Raw genomic sequence first — 26,772 nt, 5'->3', positions numbered from 1 at the left:
GGTACTTTTTCCACCACTGTGGGCTGTCTTCTCTATAAAAAAATGTGATACGAATGTATGCCACCACTTCGCGACATAAAAGCCAGTCTACCCATGTGACTCACCTTCTGTCTCGGCAAGTTTCATGACGTAGCCAAAGGTGTGGCCATTCTGCCACAGGTAGACTAATACCCTGTGTGAGCAGGGCATGCTAACCACTAACATTTTATCCATAGTTGCACATTCGAAAAAACAAAATAACAATGTTTTATTTATGTAGTTGACCAAAAATACTGTTGAAACAAAAGTAATATTACTGTACAGAGGTTTAATATTAATTGGTCGGTAGACTCAAGTAAACACACCTTTGTTTTGTTCTGGCCAATTGCGTTTAAATTCCAAATTGTGGAGAATTAAAGGGTGGGGTCGGGTCGACAGCGCTTGTGGTAAGAGGGGCGGAGTCTCCGATGTTAGCCTTTTTACTCATTGTTCAGAGTATCATCCTACCGCAGTTGAGGTGAGGCATAGAGAACAAAGTATATCGGTGGAAAAGTCTGTTTGTGGACCTGCGTAGACTTGGAATATTCGAAACAAGTTATTGTATTTTGAAAGGTAAGAAAGACATGTATGTATTGTCACATTTCCGTGTATTGACAGTCTTCGGAGAGAGTAAATTCGTGTCAAGTGAGTCGAGTGGGATAGGATAATCACAGTTTCTCCATTCCTGTGTTGCGCTTGTCTCAACTGGAAACATAATTTCCCAGCGTTCCATAAATGTTCTTCCCGGTCTGGATACAATGTAGCCTATCTCTGACATTCTGTCTCCGGCAATGTTTTGAACAATGTCTCTGAACCTGATGGCAGAATAGCGTAATGTTCCTTTCCTATTGTCAAGTGTCTAGTCGCCACCCAAACGTCGTTAAAGTAGGACATTAGTTATCGTGGGTGTATTCATTACGCCGATACTGTTGCAAAACGTTATGCAACAAACCGTTTACTCCTTCCTGCCTATTTAAGAGCAAATGTTGATGGTTTATGTCGCTACAAGGTTTTGTCAAACGCTGTTCCTGCCAAATAGATGTGCGCATTTTTTTTTTTGTTGACAAACTATTGATAAACTTCTTGACTTCATGCACATTTGAATAGAGCTGAAAGTCAATACTGGTGTGACCGTGTGGGTACACAGTAGAGACTGAGAGATGATCGAAGTTTGTCTACCCACTCATCCATTGTCAAATCCACTGCCCCCCCCCCCCAACCCCCGGGGCTTTGACAACCCCAGTGAGTTGGGGGTGGGGCATGACACGAGTGCCTGCATGGTTCACACATACATAATGGGTTAGGATGAATAATACTGATACCGAAGTGTCCTTACATGACTTTCACACCTACAATACATTCTCTTTTAGGGCAGTTCAGATCCACAAGGGAAGTGGTGCCAGTAATGTCCAGGTCTTTGTCCCAATTGGCACCCTATTCCCTATATAGTGCACTACTTTTGATCAAGGCCCATTGGATGCAAACGAGGTGTTCAGGCTGATGACATTATCCATAACAGTGAACCTCTAATGCCTCATTCATCCTTTTCCAAAGGGAACCATATGCCATTAGTTACAGTAGTTTTACTACCTCCTCTATGCCACTGCAATAGCAGAGCACAGATCCTCTCATTTTATTTTCAGAAGTAAATCCACTTTCACTTCCAACATGCAACCGAAATAACATTATCTTGTTTGCTCATCTTACATGGTTTAGTCTTTTCAAATACACCAAAGACCAACTTTAATAACTGTAGTTGAATTTGACATGGCACAGCCTGGTATTAGGGCTGGACAGATGTCTGTCAAGATGGAGAGCTGTCACACCAGTCATGATCATGCCATTCCAATGACCAGAAACAACCAAGAACAATTGCATCAAAACAACCAAGTTTTTGGCATTCAACAGCATATTGAATCTGGGCCAGTGAGCCCAGCTGATGTTTTGAATGGATGTCAGGTTGAATTGAGTTTCATCCTTTCACACATTCTCTACGCCAGTGCATTCTCCTGGTCTGCCCTGGCCAGGCCTGCCATGCTGCTGGTGCTGTGCCATGAGGTGCAGTCTGGCTCGCCTGGGGCTGCTGACTGCCTCTGGGGGGGGTTTAGGCTGAGATTTTCAGCTGCAGCTGGGGTCATACTGGCGCTAATCCTTCCCCCTGCTTAATTCCTTGATATTGTCCTACATTAGGCCAGCATGGGGTGAGGGGATTACCGACGATTCAACCAACTCCATATATCTCTTTCTTTTCTTTCCTTCCTTTTATTATCATGCAGTCTTGTTACGTGTGTCTCTAACTTGGTTCCACGTTTGCAATGTCTAAAATGTGACCCTTCCCTACCAAATTGCCCTCCCTCGTCTTGACTTTAGTCTCTCTCCTCACCCCCTGCCCACCCTCCCCGGTGGCGTCTGAGTAGAAAAGAGGGCTCAGTTACACCACAGAACCTAATCAGGCCACGCGTGGGACCAGGCCTCGGTGCCAATGTGTGTATCCAGGTCAAGCGTGTTTGCGTGCATGTGTAGGCTACATATGGGAATTGAAGACTTTGTTTTTTTCCTTCTGGTCAGCCATGATATGGACTCGTCTTCTATCTGGGGTAAAAGAGGTGGGACGATAGTGACCTAATCTCCTAAGGATTCAATCGCCAGGCAGGGGCTTAAGATATCTTTTCAGACAATGCTGTTATCAACTCAAAGCAGATTTACTCTGACTTCTACCCTCCCCATCGCCACCATTTAAAAAAACATCTTGGCATAGAACAACAAAGGATGTCAAAGACAAAAATCCTTATCTTTTGATACGTTATCCCCAGACTAAGACGACTTCCATATTGGACGGCTGTTGCAAATGTCAAGGACATTACACAAGGGCAGAACAAAAGATGTGAAGTTAAACTAAACAAACAATAGAGTCCCAAAGTGTCTTGGAACCCTCTTCCCAGTCATCAGTGGAGTGGCAGAGGAGGCACGATATGAAAGAATCCATCCAAGCTGGCATCGCCCGGGTGACCAACACAGCTGTGCTCCCATTTACCGTCACGAATATGAATTATTCACTCAAAACTTTTTTTTCTTTCTGGGGAGGCCTAACAACCGTTTGTCCTCATCACCCTGTTCTGGAATTCTGTACTGCTCTGCCATGTGTATTATTTTCAAGTCGGCTCCTATCAGACAGCTCTTCATAAACCACCACGCCACATCTGCTGACAGCATGCTGGAAATGGCTGCATCCATTAGTCTTTCTTTTATGAATATATTACCATTGATAATTTTTTTCATTACTGACATAGTTTCACTAGAAGGGAGGGACTGGAGGGGACTGGATTCCTGAATCCATGAGTGACTTGAATAGAGATTTTACAGTTGGGCTGGTTCGTTTAGCCGGCACTGAGCAATGCTTCTCAAGAAGTTGACTCTGATTACTCCTAGTCATTGCTGTGGTGTCGCTCTTCACTCTGCTCTCTCATCTCCCACTTCCTACTCATCCGTTAATTGCACTCCAATGAGCGGGAGAGGAAGGAAGGAGTGCGGGTGTGGTGGAAAAGGAACGCTAACGACTGGGAATTCTTCACCGTCGAGACATGCAGTATCCGAGAAGAGAATCATCAGCCTCCATCTAGAAGAGTGACTATAAGTCACACACAGATATGAAGTGTCTGTTAGAATGATTGATGCACAATGACGTGTAGGTGACATTTATTTATGGAAGCAACACCTCACAATAACCTCACTTCCACCAAAGGAAGAAAGTTATCTGTACTCTTCTGTCCGTGCTTCAGTCCCCTGTCGTCTTTTATATCGGTCACGGTTTACGTGAAGAACATTTTAAGAAGTGGAAGCATAAACACTGCAGGTAAATGTAGCTACTCAAGCTTCCCCTCCAAGGATGTCTGGTACATCTTTTGGGCGGGGAGCGGGGGTTATTCTTTAGCGTCCCCTCAGATTTAATCCCCTCCGTGCTCTCCCTAGCCTCCCTTCCGCCTCTGATCTTTCTGAAATATTCATCATCTGTCGCATCGCCTCAATGCTCACCAGCACAGCCATGCATAGATCCAGTATCCACGCTGCAGCAGGTGAAGCCTCCCCACTGACCCTAAAGGAGGGTTTTAGATGGAACCTCGCTGTCCAAACGGTGACAGACATTCATTCTAGATGCTCTGTAAACTCTTGTATGGTCCCCATCGAGAACTGAGAAACGACGCTCACTATGAAATACTTATTTTCATTCACTCCCATTGCCGTCCTCCCATTCACCCTAGATAGTGTGACACCAGCCTCCTCGTCCGTTCTACCTCCATACAGAGTGATTGTGGACAGCAGCCCAGCATGTTACATCAGTTCATGCAGCATCGTCCTTCCTTGCAGTGACGACACAGCCTCTCGTTACTCTCTAACAATGGTATTCAACTCTTACCCTACAAGATCCGGAGCCTGTTGGTTTTCTGTTCTACCTGATAATTAATTGCACCTGGTGTCCCAGGTTTAAATCAGTCCTTGTTTTAGAGGGGAACCATGGAGGGGGGAAAAGCAGTGGAACTGGCTTCGGGTCCAGAGTTGAGTTTGAGGGCTCTATAACAATGGAGACCGGAAACAAGGCAAACTCAACTCTTCACATACCACAATGACGGCTCAGCCTTCTTCCATAGACCACACAGCCTTCCATAGGCCCTCAGTCGTTGTTACATCAGAGAAGCCACACAGACATGGAGGCCTAGTTCTACTGCTACACACTTTCCTCCTGCCCTTTGATCTGGCCCCTCCTTCTCTTCTCTGTGTAATCTGATCCTAGTCTGCACTTCCACACTTCAGAGACAACACAGACCTGCTATAATTCATAGTGAGAGGAGCGTACAGGGAGTAAACATGAATTACCCATATAGCTCATCCCAGTCGGAGCCAACTCTACCCCCCTTTGGTCTAGTGTAACACTCTTTCGACACATCTACCGATGGATGTAAGCCTAATATTTTAGAATGATTATTTAATCAGTTACTGGTTAGACATTAGTGTAACACAATATGTCCAAAAGAACCTACATTGACTTGCAAGTCACCGTTTTATTTTCATGTGTCAGTTGACTGCTAGCTGGTTTCCGGGCTGTTTTCCGGGCTGTGTCAATTAACACAGTAATAACATTAGTGAAGGCATTGCATTTCTCCTGATGAATCACTGCTAATGACATGGTGTAGCTGCTGTAATGTAAAACCATGCTGTTAAAGTCTTGGGAATGGCCACCGTTTTATTATGCTGCCACTGTATTTTAGCTAGGATGGTAATAAAGCATTTCATCAAGTCCAGTAAGCAAAACTCGAACTAGGCCTAAATCCTTGTTTTATTTATTTTTTAAGTCCGAGAGACTTCATGCTTCGACTCTTGAAAGCATATTATAAACAGACGTTAAATGTCTTTGACACGCAAGTTCTCTTAGACATGGATTTTCACAAAATCAGATATCGTCCCCTCTCAAGTTGGCGAATGTGTGCCAGCGCTCTGGTTCACATGCGATCCTGCCAGCGGGGCCCTGCTTTGTGTACTTAAGCCTTTTCAATGTGCCATACTGTAGTGGGGGTTTGGCATGCTAGTGGAGCCGAGAGGGGAGTTCCGACTGGCTGTTGTCGGTGGACTGATAAATGGACTGTAAGAAAGTAGCTGGAACAGCTTGTAGGGCAGGAGCCTATGAGTGAAGCCTACCCCTCTGGACAGGATGCTAGTCTATCGCAGGGCCTTACCGCCAATCTATCTCCTGAGTGCAAAGCAGAGACTGATCAGGTCCCATTTTTACAGTCGGACTCAGCCGAGGATCGAACTCTCAACCTTCCAATATCAGGGTGGACACTAACCTCAAATCAAATGTTATTTGTCACATGCGCCGAATACAACAGGTGTAGACCTTACTGTGAAATGCTTACTTATAAGCCCCTTAACCAACAATGCAGTTTTAAGAAAATATTTACTAAATAAAGTTTTTTTTTAAGTTACAATAATGAGTCTGTATACAGGGGGTACCGGTACCAATGTGCAGGGGTACAGGTTAGATAATAAACAGCGAGTGGCAGCAGTGTAAAGACAAAAATCAGGGTGGTTTCAATGCAAATAGTCCAGGTGGCCATTTTGATTAATTGTTTGGCAGTCTTATGGCTTGGTGGTAGAAGCTGCTAAGGAGCCTTTTGGACCTAGACTTGGTGCTCCGGTACCCCTTGCTGTGCAGTAGCAGAGAGAACGGTCTATGACATGGGTGACTGGAGTCTTTGACAACTTTTTGGGGCCTTCCTTTGACACTGCCTTGTAAATGGGTCCTGGATGTTAGGAAGCTAGCCCCCATTGACATACTGGGCCGTAAGCACTAGCCTCTAGTGCATTACGGTCGGATGCAAAGCAGATGCTATACCAGGCTCTGATGCAACTGGTCAGGATGCTCTCGATGGTGCAGCTGTAGAACTTTTTGAGGATCTGGGGACCCTTGCCAAATCTTTTCAGCCTGCTGAGGGGGAGAAGGCGTTGTCGTGCCCTCTTCACGACTGTCTTGGTGTGCTCCACTATAGCCCCATCAATGGGAATGGGGTCGTGTTCAGCCCTCCTTTTCCTGAAGTCTATGATCATCTACTTTGTCTTGTTCAAGTTGAGGGCCACTGAAGTTGGTATAATGGACTGTAGCCTACACTCAAGTGGGCGCATTCACCGAAAGTAAACCTTCACAGATAGTAGTTTCCTGCACCTTTTCTTCAATTTTGACTGATAACTGTAACTAAATATTGGCCCAACATTAGTTTTTGATGTGGTTGTATCTGCATGGGAAACGATTCTCTCTGTGTAGCAAATGTCGTTGAGCCTATCCCTCTGACTGGGGGGAAAAAACAATCCAGACCCCCGGTGCTGCTGAGTCATAGCCTGGTCTGACCGTGGAATAACCAACTTCCTGTAGCCCACACAGTAGATCCATTAGCATCACGCTCCACACCACTGCACATCCTCCTGTATAGATTTTTATACTCCGCAATTGCCCAATTAACCCCTATTTCTTTGTGTAGTCCCACAGCGGACAATGTGAAGGATGAGTGGGAGAGTATGAATAAGAAGGGGAGATGGTGGTGAGAGGGTCCTGAGGGCTTGAAGCTTTCTCTCAGCAGGCTAGCTGGACCAATACCACCTGCCAGACACACAGGGGGCACACAGCTGTGTGTCTACCATGTCTAGAGAGCACTTACTCACCGCGGGGCTCAGCTGGCAAGCCAACCACTCACAAATCAATTTTAGAGAGAGAGAGAGAGTATATGTGTGTTTGAATTTTTTCCCCCTGGTATTTTACACGTGTTCATCCCGATTTTAATAAATAATTTTTTTCTCCTGGGTAACCTGGTATTTCTCAGCAACACCAAGTAGCTATGACTCAGCAGGACCAAGCTCGTCTCTTTCCTGGCACCCCAACGGTGGAACCAGCTTCCCCCTGAAGCTACGACAGCAGAGTCCCTGCCCATCTTTTCCAAAAGCACCTGAAACCCTACCTCTCCAGAGTATAGAGTATTCAGAGTACTCACTATGCCTGTGATATGTGGTGGTCCCACCTAGCTATCTTAAGAGGAATGCGCTGACTGTAATTTGCTCTATATAAGAGTGTCTGCTAAATAACATTTCCGTCCAAAACCAGGTGTGTCATATAAATATTTTAGGATTTGATTAGAGCTCTGATCGGCATGAAAATTCAAGCCTGATGCTACCTGAGCCAGACGAGCCATTCATTAAAGACATTTTATTAGCCCGAGCCCCAAAAAAGCCCAAATGATTGTGCCGTTATCCAATAGGCTACTGCACATTTCGCACGAAAGTAAAACGTTCCAGTAAACTTTAACTGTGGCCTGTATTACTGTTTACATGGACTGGAATTATGCACCTTGTTTAAACCATGAAGCTGGGGAGAACACGTGATGCTGGTGCGGGACATTTGTAAGCTAGTAAATTAGATTTGAATTTGAAATATAATATGGCCTATTTTACATTTTGTAAGAATTAGTGGGCTGACTCATTAGCTTACCTTTTGTAATATTTATCCTAGTGTTGTACGACGTGAGTAATGCATATTACCTCTCTCGCTCTTGTTGCTTCATTGCTTCCTCGTTCTCGTCAGTTAAATCGTTGGCCCTCATTGTAATGACATGCGTGAATTATATGGGACTAGAATAAGATGCAGACGGATTTAGCTTCTCTTCACTGAGATTGAATGGTTATGGGTCTGAATAAATAACTGCTATAGTCGATCACCATAGCATTTAACGTTCAGCAAGCTTGCATCCCTCTTAGGACGCAAATATACTACATTCTAGTCTAGCTTTTCCTGGGACTCCACAAGAGTTAAGGAGAGAGGCCGGCGGATGGCCGGTGACTATCGTGCAAGAGTGAAGACTCGCACTGTGAATTGCGCTCCATATGCTCTGTCTGTCACCACAAAGTGTTATTTATCATGCAGAAAAGTCTACAGAGAAGACCGATTTTTAGACCTGACATTATAAATGAACATTTCCATTTCACATCATGTGGTCCTTAGAAATTATTTACCGGTTTCTCAGTTATTTATCCCGGGAAACAGGAGTAGGTTTGGATGGAAAATCTCTTAATCTTGCTAACCCAGTTCCCACTATTAAACCCTAGTGTGTGTCTGTGTCCATCTGTGTGTGTGTGTGTGTGTGTGTGTGTGTGTGTCACGGTGCGTATATGTGTGGGGGGAGGCAGGTCCATCTTATACACAGATGGTGAACGCAGCTTTACAGATGTGTGGTATGGTAATGGGACTTAATCTGCTTGATCTGTACCACCCCCCCCATCTCTGTCACAACTGTCTCTAGTCTCTTGATCCCTCTGTCTCTTATGGCTGTCTGTGGAACAAGTCTACCAGGATCAAGGATCAAGAAAACAAACCTCTGTCTACGAGACCAGAAATAAATTCTGCACATTGTATTACTGCTCTCAGATGTAGATTTATGATCGGCTTTAGAGACCCACTGTTAGACTGTGAAGGTCTATGATGCCTCGAGCCACACCTCCACTATTGTTTTTTTTTCCCCCCATCAGACTTTTGACACAGATTGAACCCTTTTTATCTCCAGAGATCTGGGTTCTTCCACTCTGTCATTTAGCCCTCTTCATTCCTTTTGAGTGTAGCTTAGGCTAGCCTGGTTCAGTCAACCTTATCTTGGTAAACTGCTGGATCTTTTAGTGTGTCAAGGCTTAAGCTAATAGCCATTTTTGATTTCAAGTCCGTGTATAAATGGATAGGGCTGTAAAGAGGTTCCAATTTAAATTTAGCAATGCTGTGGTTTATACACTCCAGCGAATGGGTGTGTTTTGCCAGATAGGAGCCAAAGAACACACACACACACACACACTGCCACACCTTGCCAGGGTTATGAGGACACTCCCCAGTCTGGCATGCCTGTGTGTGGAGGCTGGAGATGATGAGCAGTATTCACACCATCTGTGGAACCTAGTTAATCATCCACTGACACAGCGTCTGTGAGAGCCCGTTTAGTCAGGAAGGGATCGTTTGGATGTGAGACAATAGTTATTATGACTTGTTTGTCTACGAGGAGGTGATGGTGTTTGTTTGCAGTGGAGAGAGAGTTTAGCTCAGGACTATTTTGGTTGATGTTCGCAGCGGGAAAGTGTGTTGAACGAGGCTAAATGTATGGGGCGAGTGTGGAATGTCACACCAGGATTAGAGCGATGGGGCCAAACCGCATTCATCTCTTTCACTCTCGTCCACTGGGGGCTCTCTGACCGTCACATTCCTGCCCTCAATGTGTTGTGTTTCCTGGAAGGCCTGACCATCAGTCCAGAATGCTCTAGGGTAAAGCTTCCCCTGGGTATATCTAGGATCAGATTCCCCTCCCCCAATCCAAACCTTAACCATTAGTGGGGGGGAAATGCAAAACTGACCCAAGATCAGAATCCTCAACTCTCCCAGTAGCTCAGGAAGAACAATAGTGGGGGTGGGCAGGGGTTTGGAGAAGGAAAGTGTAGCTCCTAGTACAGTGGTGAAAGAGAATGGAACGAGGTACAGTAGGAGGGAGCGAGTCCATCAGTCATTAACCACACTACTTTGAATGCAGGGCCGAGGAGCAAAGTCCACTCCAAGTACACACCATGAAATCCAACAGCAGTTCCTGGTCACTACCCACGATGTAGCAGTGTTCATTGACAGGTATACACAGTGTTTTTCTGTCAGTAGACGACATATTGCAATACTACTACTTCTTTTAACTTGTGGTCCACACAGCTCAAGCAATCCGTGCTTTTCATTTCCAGTTGATTCCTAATGTGGGGGGGGGGGGTTGGTTGGTAAAGGAGCCACAAGTTCTAGGTCTGATGTTTTACTGGCACATAGAACACTGTAAAAACGCACTCAACATGCCTCTCTCTCCTATCTGTTCTTCTCTGCTATCATATAAACTGTATCACCATAGCCATCTATAGTCTGGTACAGTCAGGGTCAAGGCTGCCGAGGCTGTTTTGCACAGTGTTACAAAGACGCGTGAGAATAAGATTGATGGACAACCAGGAAGAGTTGATAGACCTAGATAAAGTCAACAGTATAGTATGTGTGTGAGTGAAGTCTTTGTTACTCAGGTGATGCGGGGTGTGTCGCAACAGCGCGACAATCAAATCGGAGCGCGTTGTCTGAACGTGCTGCTTTGCCCAGGAAAACAGATGACACAAACTGACAGATTCACCAAAAACAAAGTTAATTTTTCATCTTCCAGAGGTGTGCGTGTGTGTGTGTGTGTGTGTGTGTGTGTGTGTGTGTGTGTGTGTGTGTGTGTGTGTGTGTGTGTGTGTGTGTGTGTGTGTGTGTGTGTGTAAGCTTGTGGAACCAGGTTATACAGCATGCCCAGTATTTTGGAATTTTGCCATGGTATAATTTTTTTCTGTATAATTTAATTTATTATTACCTAATGGTAGTTGGCACAGTTGAAATGACGAGACACTCCCAAGCTTGGGAAAAGGAGAAATGAGTGCCACACCTCTATTTAAACACTGAGCGAGAGTAGGAGAGGTGGGGAAAGAGCCTGGGAGACATTTTCTGTGTACATGATGAGTCAGCTTGTACCTGTAAAGTACAAGCTCAGACAGAAATGCCAACGCCCCGTTCACTGTGAACCCCCATAGGTCAGCTAGCTAGCTAGCTGGCTGGGTTGTGACTTGACTATTCCCAATGGAGCTGAGCTAGGCACAAGTACCTCTCAAGGGCTCTTAGAGTGAGACCGATGCATACTGTGTGTGTATATATATATATATATATATCTCTCTATCTCACATACTGACACTCCCATGGCAACATGGTGACTTGCCTGTGACTCACCAGTCTGTTGTTCCAAATGCCAGTGAGATAAGTACACATGAGGGCTCTCTGGGTGGAGGGTCTAGAATAAACACACAATCTAATTTCTCTCTGAACCCGGGGGAAAACACAGGAAGTTCATTAGTGAGAATTATACACGCATCACCACTACACTTCTGGTCTCTGTGGGAAATGCATGAAAACTCCCCAGTTCTAGAGATTGAAACATAACACACACACACACACACACATCCCCCATTCTGAGCCCCGGGGCTAACGCAGAAGGGTGTGGTACTATCATTCACATCCGTAACAGGGCTCACTGCTTGGCAGACCCACAGAGCAACTCCAGACTCATTTCAGACAAGAATAGTTATGCACGCTGGTACAATAGTTCTACTACCTCGCATTGTACAAAAATACTTTGGAGCGGCATAAAATAACTTGTGTTACATGTGATTTCCAGAGGGATGGCAATTATATTTCTAAAACGGTCCTATATATGAGATGAAACTAATATGCTTTTGCATAGTAAAGCTCATGGATGGATATATTATGTTTACTGTATTAGGCCATAGTCACATCTACGCAATCCAGGCACTGTATTTACATATAAGGGAAGGCAGAGGTAGCCAGGAATGTTAGTGCATCGCCCATCAAGTACAAACACGCCAGAGGGACATGCTGTCACGACTTGCCACATTCTCTCCTAGCTACTAGGTGGAAAATGGATCTGCTTTCCTTCATTCCTGTCATCCTGCCATACCATACGGTAGTCAGCCCAACCCTCCACCTCATTTCCATAGCAGCATATATTTGGAAAGAAACCTATATTTGTCAGACTTTTCTATTGATGGCAATATTAAGTTAATTTGTAAGCTACTCTGTCTCATGCCTCATAGGAAGTATTTCATATTGTATGCGTTTGAGTCTAGAAATGAGCAGGTAAATATAATGGTTTAAAAGCGTCAGGAATACCCACTCTCGTATCAGTAAGGAAAGGCGGTGCAAAATAAATAGATTTCGTCATACGTAGTTTATCTTCGCTAATTCTTGGTCGTATGACGCATTCATGTGGAACTGTGACGTCTCAAGCTGCTATATTCATCCGTATGAAAAATGAGATGCACGTAAACAGAAACGTGTAAACGCACACTTGGCCTTAGCTCTTTGGGAGAATGGCTCTAAACAGCCTGACTCTTCCCACCGACTCTCCCACAATCCGATCCAGTTTACAAACACACACAGCATGTCAGTAATGTCTGTGTCCAGCGAAGAATCCCATCCCTTCAATTACAGTAACTCCCTTCACCGCAAACATCTGAACCATACACTGGTGACATTGTTAGAGTGGACTGTGGCATCACGTGCCGCTCCCATCGCATTTAACTGCAATGATCGAGCCATCATTGATCATGTATTGAGTGAGTTGTGGGTTGAGTGTAGAAGTCGTGACGTTTTGTTCAGTGAAACTGAGTGTTTTATATTGAGTGGATGTGGGTTATTCTCCAACTAACTTTCTCCTGCACCAGAGGTTATTTTGAGTCTGAAGACCATCAGAATTAGGAATGTGTGCAATGTGAGAGCACACACACACACACACACACGGAAAATAAATGCCCATAAACAAACGCTTAAACACTTGGACAGACTCTCACAATTGGAAGAAATGTTTAGAATATTGGTGTAATTCTAGACATTCAGTTAGATAGCGTTGGTTAAATATCCCCTTGTAATGTTAATGGTGAGCTAATAACATGGCTGCAATAGAATGAGTCGGCATGTAACTGCATCATAATGCCGAAACCACATTGGGCCAACTGAGTGAACCAGGAGAGGAATCCTTTTAAATGGGGAAAGAGTAGATGAGGTCCAAACCAACACTGCGGAAGGAATGCACTTTAGCTGCATGACGGATAGTTCAGGAGAGGAGAGAAAAGGGGATATCTAGTCAGTTGTACAACTGAATGCCTTCAACTGAAAAGTGTCTTCTGCATTTAACCCAACCCCTCTGAATCAGAGGGGTGCGGAGGGCTGCCTTTATCGTCATCCACATCTTCGGAGCCCGGGTGTATGATAGATGGTCACAACAAGAGAGCCGAATAGAGATAAGAGGCAGGTACTGCCGGGAAAATGACTTGATAAGGATTGGGGGGCCGGGGGGATGAGGTGGGAGTGTTTATTTTAAATCGGCCAGTGATAAATGGTCATTAAGCGTTGGGCCTGTAGTTACAGGCGAAGGAGGTGTGGTGTTTTGAGGAGGAACTGTGTGTGTGTGTGTGTGTGTGACTGTGTCCACTATAAAGGTGTTGTCTTAGGAATAAGGTGTGTATGAATGACTACTTACTTTCTCTCTCTCACACACACACACATACACACAAGAAACCTGTCTAGTGGGTTCTGGTGGCTGATATTGTGAGTCGGCAGGCAGGTGTCTAGCTCCCACAGCTGTATGTATAGGCGGAGGCTCTGCCCGGGGTTAAAGGCCGCGGGGGCTTAGCAGTTGGCGTTCCTGTCCTGCAGCTGTCCCTCTGCCCCCTCACCCTCCCCTCCTATCCCAGCAGCCTTTGCTGCTGACTCGGCGTTGTCATTTCTGGCACTGTTCAGAGGGAGGGCATTCGTTCACCTATCTGTATTCTTACCTGGGAGAAAGAATATGAAATCAAATGCATTTTAACCAATGGCCTAATTAATATTTAGCCTTAAAACCGGTAAGAAGAATATGAAAGTAAACTGTACACTGTAAAATAGTGGTATGATTGTAATTTGTAGCAAAATGTGAAAGATAATTATTGATCTAAATGTTATTTTTTTGTGTATTTCAGGACTTCTCCATTGTTGTTGGTTTGAGCCCAGGAGGCCACCATGGAAATGCAGAGTGGGTTCATAATCTGGCTATATTATTCTCAACCTTTTTATTTCTTCCTTTTTCTTCCTCTTAATTCCTCCTCTCCCTCATATTCCTTCCTCTCCTTTGTTCAACTGAACACAATGTCTTCCCCTTAGTGCAATAACAAGTATGTTCGACGCATAATGGCTCATAGGTAACTTCTAAGTGCAGTGTTGTCTCTTATAACCCCTCTTTGCTTTCCCTCCAGGTGCATTAACAAGTGTCGGCTATTATTCTAAGTGCAGTCCATAATAACCCCATACATTTTCCCTCTGTAGTGGGCGAGCCCTGAGGGCACTTACAAGTGTGTTGAACATATTATAATATATTACTTCAAAGTGCACTTCCACTCTAACCTCTCTGCCCTCTTTCCCTCTGTAGTGGGCAATGAGGGGAGGGGGAAGGTGAAAGAGTGGCAGCAGACCTACTATGCCGGGGACTCTGGGATCCAGTCAGGAGCCACCACAGTGAGGACAGATGACGACGGGACCGAGTACAGCACCAAGCAGTACAGCACCGTCACCACCACCGTCATCTCAGAGAACCCTGCTGGTGAGACGCGCTCCGTTTAGTGCTTGAATACACGGTCTCAAATTGACATAAACAAACATTCAAAAGTGCAACCCGCTACAAACAACCACTGTCACTTAGGAACATGGAGTTAAAGTGTACACAACAAAAAAACATTCACACACCTTTATTACTGCTTAATACTGAACTATCATTCAAACCCACCATCTAAAAATACAAACCACTCAACCCTCTCCCCCTCCTCTCTCCTCCCTCCCTGTAGAAGTGGAGTCTCAGTATGCCCTGACCCGGGCCCAGCGTGTCCGAGCGGCCATGTTCCCAGAGACGGTGATGGAGGGCACAACCATCCTGTCCACCCAGACTGACCCGTCCCAGATGACCAACGTCCAGCGGCTGGCCGAGCCCTCGCAGCTCCTCAAGACGGCCATCGTCCACCTCATCAACTACCAGGACGACGCCGAGCTGGCAACGCGCGCCATCCCCGAGCTCACCAAGCTGCTCAACGATGAGGACCAGGTACAGTACTGGTTGTTTGACACGTCTGTCTTTGCGTCAGGGTTGGGCTCAATTCAGAATATTTGAATTGACTCCCATTCAGCTCATTGATTGATTTGGCCACACAGAATGTAGACTTTTTGAGTTTGAGTAACAGGAAGTACAATTTTATTCAGTGCTGTTCAAAGAAATTGCACTCAGTCATAGAACATGAAAGTTTAATTGACCCTGACAGGTCACACTTCCAGATACCAAGGAACATATCACACTTCTCTGGAAGCAATGTTTGTGTAGTCTTTCAACCATAGTGCTTAGAATAGAACATTATATTTCCACCAATGATTTAATTTGTTTGGCTTCTTTTTGAATGTCTTGGGGTCAACTTGAGGGTTAAACTAATGCATTCTGGGGGGGTGGTATTAATGAAATAACTTTGCTCATTCATTTGAAGTTTGTCCTGAATCTGTTGTTGAAACCACATTTTATATGCATGTATTTAACATGTGATATTTTATCAACTAGATATACATTTGAATTTCACATTCTATTTCCTTTAATTCATTTGAATTGCAGTTCTGTACACTGTTTACTACTACAAGTCAAATGTATTAATTGAATTGGAATTTGAGGCATTTTCAATTCTGAATTGATCACAGCCCTGCTATGCATGTGTATTTTTCTTTATCTAGCCATCAATCCACCTTTGAATTAATTAATCAATGTCTAAATGACAGTCATTCATTGATGTTATTTACCACCAGTAATCACACTTTACCCATAAACCTAACCCATCTCTATCCCTCCTTCCCATTAGGTGGTAGTCAAGCTGGCTGTCATTCACATTGATGTACTTTTCCAATAGTCAACCCTTCCCTGTTAATAGCTCTGCATTTTCCCTCCTTTAAAACTAACCAAACCCTCTGTCTTCCAGGTGGTGGTCAACAAAGCCTCCCTGATCGTCAACCAGCTGACCCGTAAGGAGGCGTCTCGCCGGGCGCTGATGGCGTCCCCCCAGATGGTGGCGGCGGTGGTGCGGGCCATGCAGAACACCGGGGACATGGAGACAGCCCGGGCTACAGCCAGCATCCTCCACAACCTGTCCCATCAGAGAGAGGGCCTGCTCTCCATCTTCAAGTGTGGGGGCATCCCTGCCCTGGTCCGCATGCTCAGGTAGGAGTCTGAGGGTCTGTGGGGGGGTGGCTAGTTAGGAGGGTGTGGGAATGCTTCCTCTCGTCTCTCATTCTCTCTTGTAGCTCTTTTATTTTGTGGCCTTCTATACCTGGGTGGGGGATGACATGTTGGGGGTGAAAGTTGTTGCAAGTCTCTCTCTGCTCACTTTCTCGCTCCGTACAACCACAAGATTGACAAAGCATTTCAAAGTAAGACTCGTAATGAACTATGTTTATCTAAATCCTTAGGATAACTCTCTCTCTCCCTCTCTCCCTCTGTCAGTTCTCCCATGGAGTCTGTGCTGTTCTATGCCATCACCACCCTCCACAACCTGCTATTGCACCAGGAGGGAGCCAAGATGGCGGTGCGCTTGGCCGACGGCCTGCAGCGAATGGTGCCTCTGCTGAAGAAGAGCAACCCCAAGTTCCTGGCCATCACCACCGACTGCCTGCAGCTGCTGTCCTACGGCAACCAGGAGAGCAAGGTGAGGGGGGGGGGGTGTTAAGTGTAAGGGGTGTGATGTTATGCATGTCAATATTGTGAATGAGAGTGTGTTTGAATGATAGCCCTGTTTGGCATGGGTGTGGCTACCATAGTAATTTTGTGCATGTGATGATATCAGACAGGTGTGGCTGGGTATTGATGTCTACCCTGTGTGTGTTGCCTGTTATTTAATGGCTAAGTGCATGTTTGGACAGGAGCGATACATGGAATGTTTTGACCCTTTGAAGATGTTCCCGTTAACCTTTTAACGCCTAAACCCCTACTGGAAAATGAGGAATTGTGCACATCCAAACATGTCACGAGCTGGACTAAAAGTGAATGTCCACACTGTTTGCTGCTCATAGAAATGCTATCGCTTGATTCATATTGTTAAACTCCATTTCCCTTCATCTCTCTCTCAGCTGATTATCCTGGCTAACAGTGGTCCGGAGGGCCTGGTCCACATCATGAGGAACTACAGCTATGAGAAGCTCCTGTGGACCACCAGTCGCGTGCTCAAAGTGCTCTCTGTCTGCCCCAGCAACAAACCTGCCATCGTGGATGCTGGTAAGTGTTTGAAACACAGGGAGGGGGTGTATTTGTAGTTACTTGTTGTAGATTTGCGACAACTGATACTGTGATTTTAATAAATAGAAATGGGCTTCTTTATTTTCAGTTGTAAAGCTATGAGATTATGAATGACGTTCATATTTTGCAGTAAAAGGAGTTAGACGAGATTCTCTCTCTCCCACCCTCTCATACACATTCTATCTATCCCTCTCTCTGTTTCCCCTCTGTCAGGTGGGATGCAGGCTCTGGGGATGCACCTGACAGGTTCCAGTCAGCGTCTGATGCAGAACTGTCTGTGGACCCTCAGGAACCTGTCGGACGCTGCCACTAAACAGGTGAGACTTCTACCTTCCAACCTAGAGACATCGAGACTGTTTCCATCCTGCTGTCTGTTTCTCTCATGTTTGTCCTAACCTCTGACCTTTAACATAGTATTTTTACCTCCCTTAAATTTACTCTAAATGTTCTTATTTATTGCAAAAGCAATTATTTTTTTAAACAGTTTTTAAGAACCACTAATATATTAGATAAACTAAACTCTGTCTCTTTAGGAGGGTCTGGACAGTCTTCTTCAGACTCTCGTTGGTCTCCTGAGCTCTGACGACGTCAACATGCTCACCTGCTCCACTGGCATCCTCTCCAACCTCACCTGCAACAACGCTCGCAACAAGGCCATGGTCACCCAGAGCAACGGTATCGAGGCGCTCATCCACGCCGTCCTGAGGGCGGGAGAGAAGGAGGATGTGGCAGAGCCGGCCGTGTGCGCCCTGCGTCACCTGACGTCGCGCCACTCCGACGCCGAGGTGGCCCAGAATGCAGTGCGCATGCATTATGGCATTCCTGCGATCGTCAAGCTGCTCAACCAGCCCTACTACTGGCCTGTCATCAAGGTGAGAGAGTGAGGGGTGGTGGGATAGAAGGAGATTAATAGTTGACAGATGGTTTCCAAGGGAGAGGGCTAACCATTCACGTAACCGGCTGCTTAATTCGAAATGAGGTGAGAATTAGGAAGACGAGGATGTGATGGAAGGAGGAAAATGAGGGATAAGGAAGAAGCTACGTATAGAGAACAGGGAGAGAAATGGTAGCGCAAGATAAATGATGATGAGATGGGTGAAAATTTGTAAAACAAACCGTCTCGAACCAAAAATAATGTTGCTTTCTTTGATCACCAATCAAAATGGCGCCCGTCTCTAACCCCGCCTCTCTCTTGTCCTCAGGCTGTCGTTGGTCTGATCCGTAACCTGGCACTGTGCCCAGACAACCAGACCCCTCTGAGGGACGCGGGGGCCATCCCCCGCCTGGTCAATCTGCTGCTCAAAGCCCACCAGGACGCCCAGAAACACGGCTCCGCCGCACAGCAGACATACCAGGTAGGTGTAGAAACAGATCTATGTACTTAAAATAAAATTATATCCAACTGTTACATAAGTAATTTGCCCTTTTCTTAACCTCCCTAGTCTCTTTTGTTGCTGACTGACTCTTGCTTTCTTTCTTTGTCTCTCTTTCAGGATGGCGTGAGGATGGAAGAGATCGTGGAGGGGTGCACAGGGGCCCTGCACATCATGGCCAGAGACCCCATCAACAGGGGAGAGATCGCCAGCATGCAGACCATCCCACTCTTTGTACAGGTAAGAGTTTTTCTTTCTTAAATATTTGTTTCTTACTTTTAAGACCTCAATATCTCACTGCTTTTATCTCCTGTAGATTGTGTTAACCATCGTCTCCCTCCTCCTACCTAGCTGCTGTACTCTCCAGTGGAGAACGTGAAGCGCGTGTCAGCGGGGGCTCTGTGCGAGCTGGCCCTGGACAAACAGTCTGCTGAGATGATCGACGCAGAGGGAGCCTCCGCGCCGCTCATGGAGCTGCTGCACTCCAACAACGAGGGCATAGGTGAGACCACTTCTCTTAAAACATCAGAAAACAGGATTTGCGATGGCTGCGTCACTAGTGTCAGTTTTTAAAAATGAGTCTTACGGTATACGAATGGTATACATCGTCCAACGAAATCCTTACTTGCAGGTTCCTTCTCGACAATGCAACAACAATAAGAAATAATAAGAATACGAACAAAAGTAAATGGCCCAGTAGAAATAGAAAACATTTTGGCACAATTTATAGTCCAATATTTCCATGTTTTGGGGATGTGGTGGGGGGGGGGGCGGGCGGACAAGTGTATAATAAGAGTCTGGTAGCAGCAGTTGTGATGTGTGGAGAGTCAGAGCATGTGGTCAGTCTGAAGGCTTGTGGTTAGAAACTGTCTTTGAGCCTTTTGGTATCAGACCGTGTGATCTAATACCGTCTACCCAACGGTAAGGGAGAGAATAGCTCGCGATGGGATGCGTGGGGGTCTTTGATGATGCTGCATGCCTTCCTCAGGCACGGTTTCCAGTAGATGTCCTTGATGGGTAGAAGCACGGTACCAGTGATTCACTGGGCCGTCATCACCACCTGCTGGAGGGCCTTGCGGTCCATGTGAATAGATTTGAGGTTGTTGTTTGGCGTCCATTGAGAGGAAGTTATCTGGAAGATGTTTTTTAATTTTTAGTCTGACTGCATTTCCATAAACCAGTGGAACCTCAACGGGTGCAAGTCTCTGCTGGCTTTCATCTCTCTCGCTCATAATTGACCAATTATTGAGTCTGGGCCACATCTGATCCCTTAACTCGGTTGAATGAGAGACAAGGATTGAGAAGAAGCATTCCACACCACAGCCATTTGATACATCATCTCAGATCTGGGTATAGATTAACTTTTGTCTGTCAATCAAGGTGTACATGTGATAATCTGACTGTTAGTAATCATGTCACCTTTCTCCCAGCCACCTACGCTGCGGCCGTTCTCTTCCGCATCTCCGAGGACAAGAACTCCGACTACAAGAAGCGTGTGTCCGTGGAGCTCACGCACTCCCTGTTCAAGCACGACCCCGCCGCCTGGGAAATGGTGAGTGTACCTATGCTCGATGCCTCTAGTGCCATCTATGGCCAGGAGGGAGCCACTGCAGGATCTAATAATGAATTGCAGCTTCTCTCAATTCCGATGAAACTGGAAAAAAAGACTTTGCTTCGATCGGTAATTTAACATTGATAAATGCATGTATTACATTTTCGTAGGTTCTTACATGTGAAGTTTTTAGTTTCTGTAAAATGGCAAACGTGTAATATTTGTATTAAGAGAAAGGTAGGTAGACTATGCAGTGTAAGAAAACAGGTGACAGTGTGACACGGTTTCTGTCGACCATGTATGGGCAACTCGCTGACTTCATTTTTGACCTTACACCTCTCGTGACCCCTCCCTAGGCCCACAATGCTGTCCCCATGGAGTCCGGCTATGCAGCAGACGGTGAGTAACTCACTTTGGCGGAAAGGTGCCCATACTGACTGACACATGGGGCAGGTGTGCTAGTTAGTCACTGTTCCAATGGGCTGTTTCTATGTAAAGTTAATGTTAGTCAATGTATTGCTTTGCTATATTTGAATTTCTGACATGATTGTACTGTATTGACAAGAATACAAAAATAAATTGTTCTATATCACTTCAACGGTTAACTTAAACCATGTTAACAGTGAGCCCCCCTCCCCCATTGTTTTATGAATTAAATATAAGGGTATAATCTCCAGAAATGTAAATATTTTGCAAAGTGTTGATCTGAGTGTGTGTGTGTGTGTGTTTCAGAGCTGGACGCAGGCTACCACCAATATGGAGACTACCCTGGTGACATGCCCATGGATGGAGAGATGGGGATGTCCGATGTTGAATACCAAAGCGGTGGCGGCGGCATGACCTACGACATGAGGCAACCGGGATATGCTGAGCGCTACTAGGACAACGGTTAGTGCATACACCCAATAATACAGACAAATGTACCCATGCTCTTATGGTCAAACGGCGCAGACACACGAAGACAGAGCAGCCATTAGTTACATACACATATTATTATAAAAACAAGTCGCACACCAAGTCAACCAGTTGGACTCTTTTTAATAAAGATGCTGTTCTCTCGACAGGCACTGAAGGGATGAGAGGAGAGATGGGGGGAGCAGCAGAAAAGGAGAGAAGCGGGGGGGGGGCAGAAGAAGAGGAGAGAAGCGGGGGCGTGGCAGAGGAAGAGGAGAAATCACAGTGAATCTTCAAATGGAGTGATGTCAATCTGTCTCTGCTCACCTCGATGTAGTATATGCAATTATCACTGACTGGGGCTCAGAATCTAACAGGGCTTACCTTCTGTTTTCTAAGAATGATGATGATGCACAGGTTTTTAGTCAAGTACGTTTTAATGTTGTGTGCGCTTTTCGGGTGGGTAATCTATGCCAAAGAGATTTTATTTTGTGACGATAATCATGTAGATTCCTTTTTTCTTTTCTTTCCCCCCAATTTTCAATACTAGTTGAAAACACTGCCAGAGGTGACTGGACAACGATGTGTACTATACAGCTCACCTGCTCACATGTTTGCTTTCTTTCTTCAGCCTTTGTAATGGACACTGCTGTTTTTAACTTTCTTTTAACACTATTTGCTGTTAACATTCTTCCCACTGTGTTTCTCGAAAGTCTGCATGAGTTAATTCACAAGTTAGTGAGTTAATTCATGAGCTAGTAGGGAGTTAGAGATGGTACTCACTCTGTGGTGTAATATTCTTACGTTGACTCACACAGTAGAAAAGAACCACCCAATAGACTGGAGTCTACTGGAGGCCCTAAATCAAGAACGCTACTGACAGGGAATTTGTCTTTCTACATAAAGGTTTTTACTTCAATTTTGTTTAAGAAAATAAAGAATATATTAAAGTACAGGCAGACTGAGTATTGATTATGATTTTACTGTAGGATTATTGTGTGAAATACAGAATATCTGGGGCAATGCCATACTTTTATTTTATTTTTTTCCCCGCTCTGTGTAGTATATGGGCAAGTAAAGTACATTTTTCCTACCCAAATTTAGGGGAAGTACTCTTTATCCGACGAGGATGCATAATAGATAGTGCTGCTGATGTCATAACCGCCACTCATCTTGGGACGGTAGTAGTTACTTACATGTATTTATCGCATCACTATCTCGCGGGATAACATTTTCAGTGGTCTCTCAGCCAAAACTGTCACATTCTCCTCAACAGCATTTTTCATCCAGACACTTTCACTACATAAAATGGTTTGTGGCTCTGAGACCAGGTAACAGAAGTTCAATGGCCTGGAGATCTGGCTATAGTATGTGATTTATAACTCAATTAGCCTACATTAATGTTAAACACATATTTCCTAAATTACAAGTGGTGTTTAAGGCTGTGATCTGGACACATCTTAGATTTTTATTCCAGATAAAACACATTCTCTCACTCAGGATGCTTAACTCCTAAATTCAACAAAACCAAAAATGTTGTTTGCTGTAGGTGAAGCAGAGTAGAAAAGAAAAAGAAATGCCATTTTATTTAAGGTCACCGAAATTGTTTGATTTGCACAGCAGTGTGTCACAGATTTAAAATCTGCGTGACTGCAATGAATTATCAAGATAAAAATAGAAGGGAGGGTGGGTAACTCGACATCCTACCAGGGCTTCCACTAAAACCAGGTTCTAAATCGAGTATCAAGTCTGGAGCGAAACCGTTGCACTGCAACGTGAACATACTTCTAACACCGCAATGCCAAAAACAACTAGATGGAATTCTGGCCTGAGTTTCAAATTGGAGGCTGCTCTACCTGACACAGGCACACTGTCATCATTCCCAACCCTAAACCCTGGGTAAAGAGGGTTAGAAAATGTGGAGTAGAATGTATGCGAATTGTTCAGTGTACCAGAGGAGACACTGTAGGAGGACAGAGTGCCAGCCAGTCCAGATGCACTCCTACTCTGTTCGAATAAGACGAGGGAGCAGGTAAAGCAATACTCCTAGCATTATGGAAGGCGATGTAACTGTTGTCAAAGCATCGCAAACTCCAGGACTTGTCATTACGTCGAAGCCAACAGTCACTCTCCACTCCTGCCGATGTTTCTCTGTCACTCCCATTTCCTCTTCGATCCGACTCCCAATAACTGCGCCTATTCAGACCCTCTTTACACAGCACCTGCCAACAGCCCTCACATCTCTCTGGGTGATCAGGATACGGCTGCTCTTCTCTCCCCCATGTTCCCCTCTGACAGAGTTTTCTGTGTGCCGTGTTTGCGTCCAGTGTTGGCTCACAGGCATCTAATGGAAGGACACGATTATTAGTATTTTGTTTAATTACTGTCCTTTTAATCTTTCTATCCAACAAAAACATTTTCAAGTATTCTCACTGAATCATGTGTTTGCAGCTTTCAAGAGAAATCAAGTCACATTTTCTTAGGCCAGATTTTATCCAGCGTTCTGCATCATGGTTCACAATGTAAAAGCAGAACACAAGACAGTGGTTGAGAAACACAAAGGGAAGATCTCCTCAAAACCCGTCAGAGGAGAAACTTCTGGCTTTCTCATCCAATGGGCTTTGAGAACGAGACGAGAGGATTATTCAATTGAGGTCTTCCCATACAGACCAACAAAGGCCGGGCAACAATCAATTATGATCATATACATATTGCATACCAGAATTCAGGAGTGAAGCTGCTCTGCTGGACTGGAGGGTCTAAACTGCAGACACTCAGGTTAGTAAAATCAGTTTATGATATTAAAATGACTAAAGTAAACTCACATTTTAAGAATCAAACGGTTTGTTACTAGATTTTCACTCAACGTGGCTCGAGGCGGATCACACTCTAGCCTACTTCCAACCAACTACTTGGAGTGAAATTCATATTATTTGCAGTTTGTCCTTCTGTGGAGTCGCAAAGGAAGGCTGTGCTTCTCTAGCTGAAGCGCTGCGGTCCAAACCTTCATGTGAGAAAGCTGGACCTGAGCTACAATCACCCAGGAGACTCAGGGGTGAAGCTGCTCTCTGCCATACTGGGGGATCCACAATGTACAATGGAAAAACTCCGGTATACAAATTCAAAGTGACTAGCAGCTGCTGGTCTGGAGGTTATCCAGATGTGAGCATAGGGAAGCAGATTCCCCTGAATGAGGTTTGTCAGCAGCACATCCTCTGAGGTTGACTTTGAAACATCACACCAGACCATCAAATACAAACAGCACATTATAGTTGTTGAAGTCTGAGATTGCGGACCCTTATTTCCATTTTTTTTTTTAAATCAGCTCTTGAAAAGGAAGTGAAAATATCAACTGGATATCTTGATTGGCTTTTCCTTCAGCCCAGTCCAGAATTAACTTCTGCCAATGCCAGCAACTCCCTTTGTCAGGACAGTTATGTTGGTTTGTCTTGCTCAGGTAAGGGTTCAAAGATGTCATTGCATTTTGAACGGTGTCTCTTGTGTTGCTGATCTCCTGGATGCTGTCTCAATCTGTCTCACCTCATGTTCATTAATGCCCTCTCCACTTCCACCCTCTGTGAATGTAGAGCTCGGTGTAGATCTGATTGAGAAGTGTTGGGTTTCCTTGTGTAGCCATTCCTTCAAACACTCATTCAAACTTCCTTTTGTTAAAGTTGAGTTTAGGTTGACACTCAGCAAGCTCACCTAAAAGATCTGAAAATGACAAGGACAAATGTACTTTGAAGCATACTATTAAAGGCATAGTACTTTAAATACATATTTTTGTACATCAAGCCAACTGTTTGTGGGCATATTAAAGATCTTACTGTTCTCCAGTGTGTCAGTGAGCTCTTTCTGGTTCATGTTCCTCAGGATGTGCAGTGTGATCTTCAGAGCCCCCTCTCTGGCACTGCTCTCCTGGTTCTCATCTTCACCGTACACCACCACTGGTTTCTCCTGCTGGATTTGGCTTCAACACAACAGAGACAGATCTTCGGTCAATATTATCTTCTGCCTTAGCCTGGGTTCCAATCTGTGTGAGCCATTACACCATTCCTTGCCACTCCTTGTATGCCAAGGAGTGACATGATGGCACAAACAGATTAGTACCCAGGCTACTTCTGCCTTATAATATAATATCACTTCTGAGCTCTACAATTAATATCAATATTTGTGATAGATATGCTGTTTGGAATCTGTGTCAGTCCCATACATACAACTCACCTTCCTTTGTAGGCACTGCCCGCCTCCGCTTTCTCCCCAGGCAGACTCCTTTTAGAGCCAGTATGCTCATACTGTGTAGAGATAATAGAATTGTGATGGCAGTTAAAGGCCCACTCCTTCATTTGGAAAACAACATTGCGGCAGGTCACCACTTGGTTTACTATAATGCATCACGTTCATATGAATATCAGCAGTGTAACTATCCAAGCTAATACAGTCAACCGTGTTATTCATATGGCATTGCTTATGAAAACTGCTAATAATAATAAACGCTGCACTACATTATAGTTGAGATGTTCTTCGAGTGTTGGCAAGCAGGCGGTTGGTAGTTTTCACTCATGTTGAAATGGGATTTCCACCCCGTCACAAACTGTGTAGAACACGTTAAAGGATATCGCCACTAACTTCGCACGACAGCTTTCCGCAGTTCGGGCGATTTATCATGTTTACTATCTTTATAAATACACGTTGTTCAGTATTATATTTAAATATGACTGCCATGTGGGATAGAGTAAAATGTTTGCTATCCAGATCAGGTGGTCATGAACCTAGGCATTTAGGCTGTTGTTGGTTCTGACAGAAACCTACAAATAAACATTTATGTTACAGGAAATTGCATTTTGCAGGCTACAGGTCTTGGAGGTACCCATGCTCAAGTGTGTATCCATAATAATACATCGCAACCAGATAGTAGGTATCTTAGTAACTACAGCATGCTATTCAGAAGGACCAAAGGAGAAAACAGAAATTGCACCTGAACTCACAATATGGATGACTTGATCTGTGTTGATATCGTTTCCAAATTAAAACTCAACCTCGGTTTCAACAGTTGAAAGTGCACTGTGCAATTACTGTGGGTACTGTATTCAATTAGCTAATGAAGGACTTACCTTTCTTGTTTGCTTCCCCCGGCTGTTTGGTTGTCATTGGATTTGCTGGCTTAAATATTTTACTTTCACTTGTTGTCATTGCACCCGATTTCGTGCACTGCATATTTCACGGAAAGTTCATTAGTAGCAGGCAGGCCTTTAATTTATTTTTTAATAAGGACTAAGGCTAGATTTCCTAAAAAGTTAATGATTTTGATAGGTGTGCCGACAGTTTACAAAAACATTGTTTTTATTTGAGTTTCTTTTTTTGATTCACCATGATTAACAAAAAATAGTAGGCCTCTTGCTGAATTAAAATAAGAGCAACAATGATTTTTTAAAGTTTGTACATTAAT

The 26,772-nt window shown here is 44.6% G+C and overlaps 1 protein-coding gene and 1 long non-coding RNA gene across 3 annotated transcripts; one reads left to right on the top strand and one right to left on the bottom strand.

The window, feature by feature from the left end:
• The first annotated feature begins 433 nt into the window (after positions 1-433).
• Positions 434-21,547, top strand: LOC124002977 (junction plakoglobin-like). 2 transcript variants are annotated; one of them, XM_046310850.1, is made up of 17 exons: positions 456-591; positions 10,119-10,210; positions 14,173-14,225; positions 14,619-14,789; positions 15,031-15,284; positions 16,195-16,433; positions 16,716-16,917; positions 17,339-17,483; positions 17,718-17,821; positions 18,038-18,376; positions 18,707-18,859; positions 18,998-19,117; positions 19,229-19,379; positions 20,308-20,429; positions 20,786-20,828; positions 21,162-21,317; positions 21,494-21,547. In XM_046310850.1, exons 3-16 carry the CDS (start codon positions 14,213-14,215, stop codon positions 21,308-21,310), a joined length of 2,205 nt encoding a protein of 734 aa, XP_046166806.1. In that variant the 5' UTR covers positions 456-591; positions 10,119-10,210; positions 14,173-14,212; the 3' UTR covers positions 21,311-21,317; positions 21,494-21,547. The 2 variants fall into 2 exon arrangements, with proteins under 2 accessions (XP_046166805.1, XP_046166806.1); XM_046310849.1 differs by lacking the exon at positions 10,119-10,210 and having other exon boundaries at positions 434-591.
• LOC124002978 lies at positions 21,475-26,545 on the bottom strand. Its single transcript, XR_006833178.1, has 5 exons — positions 26,438-26,545; positions 25,548-25,618; positions 25,151-25,293; positions 24,864-25,037; positions 21,475-23,667 (listed from the first exon to the last, which is right to left on the bottom strand). It is a non-coding gene; the product is annotated as an uncharacterized LOC124002978 (long non-coding RNA).
• Positions 26,546-26,772: the final 227 nt, after the last annotated feature.

The sequence above is a fragment of the Oncorhynchus gorbuscha genome, linkage group LG18, assembly GCF_021184085.1.
Source record: "Oncorhynchus gorbuscha isolate QuinsamMale2020 ecotype Even-year linkage group LG18, OgorEven_v1.0, whole genome shotgun sequence".
In the NCBI taxonomy this organism is placed as follows: Eukaryota; Metazoa; Chordata; class Actinopteri; order Salmoniformes; family Salmonidae; genus Oncorhynchus; species Oncorhynchus gorbuscha.
The sequence above is the reverse complement of the archived record's forward strand: the minus strand, read 5'-3'. Positions and strand labels throughout refer to the sequence as shown.

What these genes read in the sequence shown, in the direction of transcription:
- LOC124002977 (XM_046310849.1), top strand. An exon ending in CATCTCAGAGAACCCTGCTG is followed by an intron (nt 14,790 to 15,030) that starts GTGAGACGCGCT and finishes CCCTCCCTGTAG; the next exon opens with AAGTGGAGTCTCAGTATGCC. An exon ending in ACCTGCCATCGTGGATGCTG is followed by an intron (nt 17,484 to 17,717) that starts GTAAGTGTTTGA and finishes CCCCTCTGTCAG; the next exon opens with GTGGGATGCAGGCTCTGGGG.